Source organism: Drosophila pseudoobscura, chromosome 3, assembly GCF_009870125.1.
Source record: "Drosophila pseudoobscura strain MV-25-SWS-2005 chromosome 3, UCI_Dpse_MV25, whole genome shotgun sequence".
Taxonomy (NCBI): domain Eukaryota; kingdom Metazoa; phylum Arthropoda; class Insecta; order Diptera; family Drosophilidae; genus Drosophila; species Drosophila pseudoobscura.
In genome coordinates this window covers 19,532,033-19,539,733 of record NC_046680.1, presented here as the reverse complement: position 1 = coordinate 19,539,733, position 7,701 = coordinate 19,532,033, and the positions used below count along the sequence as shown (strand labels likewise).

The 7,701-nt window shown below is 38.8% G+C and overlaps 2 protein-coding genes across 3 annotated transcripts; both read left to right on the top strand.

Moving 5' to 3' along the window:
* The first annotated feature begins 357 nt into the window (after positions 1–357).
* LOC4805294 (solute carrier family 35 member F5) lies at positions 358–3,078 on the top strand. 2 transcript variants are annotated; one of them, XM_015185051.2, is made up of 7 exons: positions 358–416; positions 1,092–1,430; positions 1,504–1,644; positions 1,698–1,751; positions 1,815–2,412; positions 2,474–2,885; positions 2,944–3,078. In XM_015185051.2, the coding sequence occupies exons 2-7, from the start codon at positions 1,341–1,343 to the stop codon at positions 2,990–2,992; spliced, it is 1,344 nt and encodes a 447-aa protein (XP_015040537.2). In that variant the 5' UTR covers positions 358–416; positions 1,092–1,340; the 3' UTR covers positions 2,993–3,078. The 2 variants fall into 2 exon arrangements, with proteins under 2 accessions (XP_015040537.2, XP_001361716.2); XM_001361679.4 differs by having other exon boundaries at positions 408–524.
* Positions 3,079–5,612: 2,534 nt separating this feature from the next.
* On the top strand, positions 5,613–6,905 carry LOC4805293 (peptidyl-prolyl cis-trans isomerase 6). The gene is made up of 3 exons (XM_001361678.5): positions 5,613–5,770; positions 5,923–6,047; positions 6,242–6,905. The coding sequence occupies exons 1-3, from the start codon at positions 5,681–5,683 to the stop codon at positions 6,642–6,644; spliced, it is 618 nt and encodes a 205-aa protein (XP_001361715.4). The 5' UTR covers positions 5,613–5,680; the 3' UTR covers positions 6,645–6,905.
* Positions 6,906–7,701: the final 796 nt, after the last annotated feature.

Here is a 7,701-nt window from a genome sequence, read left to right as displayed (position 1 = left end):
TCGCTACTTGTTTTTTGTTTGACTTATTTCACTAAAACCTCTTTTTACGCAAAATGCAATAAAAGCAAGTGTTTTAAATAAGCCAGTCAAGTTGAGAATAGTTTAATTAATCGGATATAATTATGTGGGCATGGCTAAATGTTCAATATAGCTGGTAATATTCGTCGGAACAAAGAAAATGGGGAATATGAATAATATAACTTGAGTTCGTCAGTATATTTACGGTATATTTTTTGAATGAGACGGTATATTTTGGTATATTTCTGACAGTCAGACCGTATATTTGATCAATAGGTCCGCGGTCACACTGTATATTGTTGTTGAGACAAAAACAAATCGCGAAAAGGAAAACAAAACGAAAGCAGATAAAAAAAAAAAAATAAAAAATTTAGAATACTAACAAAGCCGCCAAACAAGTGAGCCAAACAACCAGATTTGGACATAAACAATCAATGCAATCGCCGTAGCAGTAGCAGGCAAAAAAAACAGCAAGGTTTAACTGACAAAGCCCAACTGAATAGATGGTAAATGGAAAGAACTGCAACTGCATAAATTAACCAAGCGTAACCACATCTGAAACTGGGTGACAAGTTATATATAATATCAATTGAACGAACAATGGAAAAAACTTGTTGCGTTGCTGTTCTGCCATATCGAAGATGTTCGCTTCGACCATTTATTGATTTTGTTTTTTCGTGTGTGTGATATTGTTATCAGCCAGGGGGGTCCATTCCGTTGCCGCCCCCTCTGTTACCATACTATATAATTTACTGCCAAAACAATTGAAGCCAATTGAGATCTGACTTCGAGTACTACAACAAAATCTCTACTCGATTCATGACTGATCTATCCCAATTTATTTATATCATACCTAATTATTTGAATAACAAACCAATTAGCTCGGCATTATAATTACGCTAATTGAGTGATTGGCCTGTTAATCGAATTGCTCCTCCTTTGCGTTGATTGATTGCTCAAATGTGTTACCATTTAATTCACGCCTCGAACAGCCACACCCACCAGCGCGGACAAAATCAATAAATGCAATTCCTTTGAGCCTGCCATTAACCTCCCGCCCATTTCCATTTCAGCTGCAATGACCGCATCGCCTATCTACATTGAAGCCTAAATATAGAGACGCCTGGAGCGAACCACATTTGATAATTTTGAAACGAGGATAACAGCAGCCAGAAAGCGTCGCAAAATGATACTGAAAAGCTGGCGGCACAAGCGTAAATAGTTATTTGCATTTAGATAACCAATTGGAGAAGAAATATAAGCCGACAAACAGCAACATTCGTTTGCAAAGCCCTCGAAAAGATAATTCATATATAGAAATCATGCTGGGACGCACACAGAAGCTTATACTGGGCATAGCAATACTGATACTAGTCGATGTCGTATGGGTTTCCTCCAGTGAGCTCACCAAGGTACCTCACCCGGACAGATCTACAGATAAATGGACAGAGAAACCTAATTGATTCTAATTTTTTTATTTCGCAGTTTCTGTACAATGAGGCCAAGTTCGACAAGCCCTTCTTCTGCACATATTTCAAAACGTCAATGTTCAGTATCTACCTGCTTGTTATAGGAATTTTGGCGCCATGGAAAGAGTCGTGCGAGCGCCAAAATGGAACTTATGCAGTAAATAGTCATATTAATTTGTTTATTTCTCTACTAAATTCTGTTTCCTACAGATGATGGAGCAGAATGTCGATGATGAGAACTACTACTCCAATCAGGCTGTTTTGGTGGGCCTAATACAAGCTAAACTTATAAAAAAAAAATATAAATAAATCTGTCGCCTTCCGCAGGGAGATCCTACCTATGTGCCGATCAGATCCGCACACCTGGCCTCAACAGTCAATGGCAGCGGTAACACCTTGTCTGGCACTGAGAGCGACGATTCCAGCGTGCGCAGTGTTCGCTTTAGCAAGATGGCAGAGGTCCGGGAAATGTCCGCCCATGAGGCCACCGATGCATTGTTGGCACGTCTATCCTATGCGGCCAGCTTGCGCATCAGGCGGCAGAAGACCCATCACAAGACAGCCAAGACGGCCTTGCTTTTCTGTCTGCTTTGGTTTGTGGCAAACTACTTCTTTCAGCTGGCCCTGGAAATGGATGAGACTGCCATGATAACACTTGTCAGCTCTACGTCGTCATTCTTTATCATCTGCATGGCGGCCGTTTTCCCCTCGGCAACAGGTGACAAGTTGACCATCACCAAGCTGATTGCTGTCGGCATGAATATTGCAGGAGTTGTGGCCATAACAATGAACGATCTGCACGACACAAAGATGACAAGGGGTGTCCTCTTGGCCCTGTTCAGCGCCTTCTTTTACGCGTCGTACCTGGTGTTTGTCAAGCGAAAAAGTGATACTGAGGAAAAGGTCGATATACCTTTGTTTTTCGGTAAGCCACGGCATCCAAATGAACTCTGTTATCTCCTGCTTAACTGGTATCTTTCTTATAGGGTTCGTTGGCCTCTGGAATCTCATGCTTTTGTGGCCGATTTTCTTCATTTTGCATTTCACCAAGATCGAAACATTTGAAGTGCCTGATCAGGGGCAATTCGCGCTGCTGTTTCTGAACGGACTAATAGGAACCGTGCTCGCGGAGGCATTATGGCTTTGGGGCTGCTTTCTCACCTCCTCGCTGATTGGCACATTGGCCATGTCGTTGCAGATTCCCTTGGCCATTGTATTTGATGTTCTGCTGAAGCATAAGCCGTATTCTCACATGTTCTATATCGGTTCGATACCCATATTTCTGGCCCTGACACTTGTTGCGCTGCTGATGCGTAACGATGATGCTGATCCACTTACGAAACTGTTCAAAATTGTATATAGAAAACTCTGTCGTTGCCATAAGCCGAGCATTGTTAGGTGAGTCCTCCGATCAGTTTCTCAAAAGTAGCCAACTAAACTGGATTTCTTCTTGCAGAGTCAATGACGATGAGCAGCAGGAATCGCTGATTAGCAACAGCGATTGAAAGCGGCGGTGAATGAACGCTTTTTTGGAAAAATCGCTGTTCAAAACACATGAAATGTTGCTCATTATAATGCAATCTAAAACTTGGCTGTTCACGAGTTCGTTTCGAATCGTTCTTTAATCTATAGGGACAACATGATGCACAACGTATTCTCCTATCTCACTATCCATTGTGTTTCCCTCGTTTGTGCATTTTCAGTTGGATATTATGTTGCGATTTTAGGTACAACTATTTATTACTATCCTACAAGTGTATTCTCTGTAAATAGCTTTAGCTCTTACCTTTAGTGTTATTCTATGTGATAGTCCAGAACGTTTTGCTGAAACCCATCTATAATTTATTGTATTCAATTGATATTCCCACTGCGCTTGGCTGTATAGTTGTTGACTTCTCTGATCCAAAGCGTAATAACTTTAAACACACCTTTGTCTACAGTAAGCTTATAAAAACAGAAAACAAAAAACAATATGTGAAATTATGCCTATTATAAATATACATACATTCATAATATAATTCAGTTAAATAGTGTGAATTTTGTTAACATATACATACATACAATTTCCACTAAATTAACATTAGGCGCTTGGCTTGGACTGGATCTCCTAGTCCCTGGAAGGAGCATTTTGTATCATTTGGTTCTAATCAAAGGCATGAATAGGCCAAAAAAATGCAATCTAATACAAGGTCTTTACTATTACGTTTGAAAGCAGGTTGGAAAACAGTATCTTTATATAATATTCACGAAATAGGGTATCCAAATGACCACACTCTGGTTGACAAGAAATGAGTTCGCAAAAACCAGCAACATGCGACTATTGAACATTTTTGTTGAAGCCATGTTTTTGTAAAAACGAAAAACATGCAAGTACTTAAAAGTAATTAATCCTGATCAAAATTGATTAAGCAATCATATAAAATTATCTGGGCAAAATTGAGAGATCTATATAGCTGGGAATATTCGACGGAAGAAAGAATAACCAGGAATTAGTCGTCATAACCGGTTGACAACAATGAGTCTCATTCCATGCACACATACCCTGGGGAAAATGGATGTTATAGAGTTATGAATATGTTTGTCATCCCAGGCAATATTTTCAATATATTTTAATATTATTCAATAGTATTTAATATTATTTTCAATATTTCAACGATATTTTAAAATAGGGTATACAAAGGCCTATACTACGCAACATAGCGATCTTTTTTTTTTTGTTGAACTATTTTGTTTAAACCTTGTTTTAGCCAAAATACAATAAAAGCAAGGACTAAAAACTAAACAATTGTGTAGAAAATTGATGCATTAATTGGATAAAATTATGTGGGCAGCGCTGAGGGCTATATTTAATTAGTTATATTCCACGGAAGATAAAAAACGAGGAATATGTAAAAAGAATTTCAATTCATCAGTATATTTACGGTATATTTTTTAAATGATACGGTATGTTTCGGTATATTTCTGAGGGCCGTACATTTGATCGATATAGGTCACACTGAATCGCACTGTCGACCAGCAGTGCTGCCATTTTGGCCTATTTAAGGCTAGATCTAGCTTATTTGAAAACGGAAAAAGCTTGAAAAATTATGAAAATGCTTATAGCCTTAAATCTAGCCTTTTTTAATTTCACTCTGTTTATGTTTTCCTTTTTATATCCTACATATATTTTTAGGCAAATCGAACAAAAAGTATATTTGCTGTACATATTTTGGTGTATCATGGTATTTTAGAATTCATTTATATTGTATATTTTCGTTGAAAAGTTTCGGTCACTACTACACAGAAACTTGGCGATCGTGTGAAATGTGTAATTTTGTAAAATTGAGGTGCAAGGATTTTATAAAGGAGCTTATTATCCAACTCAGAGAAAGGTAAGCTTCAATAGGATTTGATATTAAAAATAAATAATAATCTGCTGTTTAATTTCAGACTTCCAGATAATTTTGAGACATTGGAAAAACTGCAAGTTTTTGCAGCAGAAAATGTACTCGAACATAATAAAAATCCTAATGATCTCATTTCCATATTGGAAAACTTCAACTATAGCAATATAGATGCAATTCTTGCCCAATATGGCAAAATTCACGTAGTCCCTTGGCAAAGTACAGATGACACTATAAAGCTTTGGTCAGAAGTACTGACTTATAAAGATGCTGGCAAAAACAATCCTCTTGAAGAAATCGCTTTATCTGCCATTGAAATTTTAAGTCTACCGTGGTCACATGCTGCCATTGAACGTGTAATCAGTCAAATAAATATCGTTAAGACCAAGCTTAGTAACAAAATGACTGTTAAATACTTAAACTCAATATTAAATATAAGGTTTGTTTTAGTAATATTTAATTGTCTGATGAATACGACTATAATTCTTTTGAATTTTACAGATATGGATTGCGCCGTCATGACAAATGTTGCCCCAACTACCAATTACCGGAGAAATATTTAAATTTAATACGTTCCAGCGATAAATATACCGATTCGAGTAATAGCGAGTTGGATAAAATTATAACACAATTAGAAATGTGTATATCTATGTGTTTTTTTTTATTTTCAGCCTATTTTTTTGCCTGTTTTTATACAATTTTTAGCTTGTTTTAGCTTGTGTGAAATCTAGCTTAAAATCACTCAAAATCTGACAACACTGCTGTCGACAAATAAAAAATTCATATCATTCGTTGAAAATTTTTTGAACCATGAAGTTCGTGCTGTCCGTGTTTTTGGTGGCCCTAGTGGCCGGCATTGTGGTTGCTGATGATAGCAAAGGGCCCAAAGTGACCGAAAAGGTAAGAATTGTGCTGCACACATAAACATAAGAGAACTTGAAAACCGCGTCACTAGCATCGCTTGCACCCCCCATACATACATACACGCGTCAGGCAATAAATCAAACGCGATTTTGTTGCTTTTTAATAATGTATATATTGTGTTTGCGTAGGTTTTCTTTGACATCACCATTGGCGGTGAGCCCGCTGGTCGTATTGAGATTGGCTTGTTCGGCAAAACTGTGGAGAAGACCGTGAAGAACTTCAAGGAGCTGGCGGAGAAGCCACAGGGCGAGGGGTGAGTTCTTGAGATGTGCTTGATTAACGGTACACGCACACTAGCACACACATTTATAGGTTAGCCGTAGGAAAGTCAGTTTAGCAATTACGTGGCGTTTCAGACGTCAATCAGTTGACAAAGAAAATCTCTACGAACTAAATTGTTTATCTGCCTTAATGAGACAACAATGTCTGTGTTTTGCACCCACACAGCTACAAGGGAAGCAAGTTCCACCGCATCATCAAGGACTTTATGATTCAGGGCGGCGACTTCACCAAGGGTGACGGAACCGGCGGACGCTCCATCTACGGCGAGCGTTTCGAAGATGAGAACTTCAAGCTGAAGCACTATGGCGCCGGCTGGTTGAGCATGGCCAACGCTGGCAAGGACACCAACGGCTCCCAGTTCTTCATCACCACCAAGCAGACCAGCTGGCTGGACGGACGTCATGTTGTCTTTGGCAAGATCCTGTCCGGCATGAATGTAGTGCGCAAGATTGAGAACGGTGCCACCGATGCCCGCGACCGTCCCGTCAAGGATGTGGTCATTGCCAACAGCGGCAGCATCCCCGTGGCCGAGGCTTTCTCCGTTGCCAAGACTGATGCCACCGACTAAGAAATGGCAGATTTTAATCATCCCATAATAAATTTAATCAACTTGAACTACATAAGTAAATATCATAATTGTGCAACCATCGATTTTTCTCACTGAAACTCTTCAATGTCCAGGAAGCTGCATTTACCATTTACGAGTTTTTTCCAAAATTGTAGTGTAGTTTTTTCTTGTTCCGTAAGCAAAAACGCTCAACAACTATTCAACAGTTCTACGTAAAGAAATGGCATTCATATAATAAAGAAAATTTTTTGTGATAAAAGAGGAAGCATCAGCAATGTTCAACTCTTTTGTGTGTGTATCCATCCATCTACATACACTCATGGCTATGTTCAGGTTCATTGAACCGGTTTGGCACTTGTTCCATCACCCGCCCCAGAATCGGTGGGTCGCCTCTTTCTTTTGGTAACTTCTGCTTCCCTTAACTGGAACAAAAACCAGTTTTTTCCATTGCTTGCTAAATTTATTTGACTTCTGGCTTGCGCTGTGCCTCTTTTTGCTGGTAAACAAACTTCTGTCACATTTTTGTGATTTGCACATATGCGACAATTAAAAGAGCAAACAGCTGTATGTAAAAATGTTTCAATTTAAATTGATTGAAACAGGTGCAAGGCCACATTTTAGGGAAGTTGCCGGCCAATAATTATAATGAAATAGGGTCTGTAATGCACATTTTTTGTTGAAGTTGCATTTTTCAAGGCAGCCAGCAATCGAGTTCCCAGACAATTCAAATGTACATAGCACATGCTCATATGTATGTATGTTTGTTCGGGGTCTTCATTTTAGCGAGAAACAAACGACTCGAGAGTCGATCTCATATCGCTCAACTTGAAGGAATCGTATGCCTCTTCTATATGAGTATCTGCCTCTGTTATTGCAATTGTATTCCACCCCATTCGTTCCCATATTCAATTTGTATATATTAATGAAAGCAATATAGGAATCTACATACATATGTGTTCCTGAACGTACACATGTGTTGGTGTCTGGTGGCAGTCGTCTCATGTGCCACATATGTATGTATGTTTCCTCTATAGCCACATAAATTCTGGACGCACTT

What these genes read in the sequence shown, in the direction of transcription:
- LOC4805293 (XM_001361678.5), top strand. Translation starts at nt 5,681, where the DNA reads ATGAAGTTCGTGCTGTCCGTGTTTTTGGTGGCCCTAGTGGCCGGCATT. An exon ending in GGCCCAAAGTGACCGAAAAG is followed by an intron (nt 5,771 to 5,922) that starts GTAAGAATTGTG and finishes GTGTTTGCGTAG; the next exon opens with GTTTTCTTTGACATCACCAT. An exon ending in GAGAAGCCACAGGGCGAGGG is followed by an intron (nt 6,048 to 6,241) that starts GTGAGTTCTTGA and finishes GCACCCACACAG; the next exon opens with CTACAAGGGAAGCAAGTTCC.
- LOC4805294 (XM_015185051.2), top strand. Translation starts at nt 1,341, where the DNA reads ATGCTGGGACGCACACAGAAGCTTATACTGGGCATAGCAATACTGATA. An exon ending in ACTCCAATCAGGCTGTTTTG is followed by an intron (nt 1,752 to 1,814) that starts GTGGGCCTAATA and finishes CGCCTTCCGCAG; the next exon opens with GGAGATCCTACCTATGTGCC. An exon ending in CATAAGCCGAGCATTGTTAG is followed by an intron (nt 2,886 to 2,943) that starts GTGAGTCCTCCG and finishes TTCTTCTTGCAG; the next exon opens with AGTCAATGACGATGAGCAGC.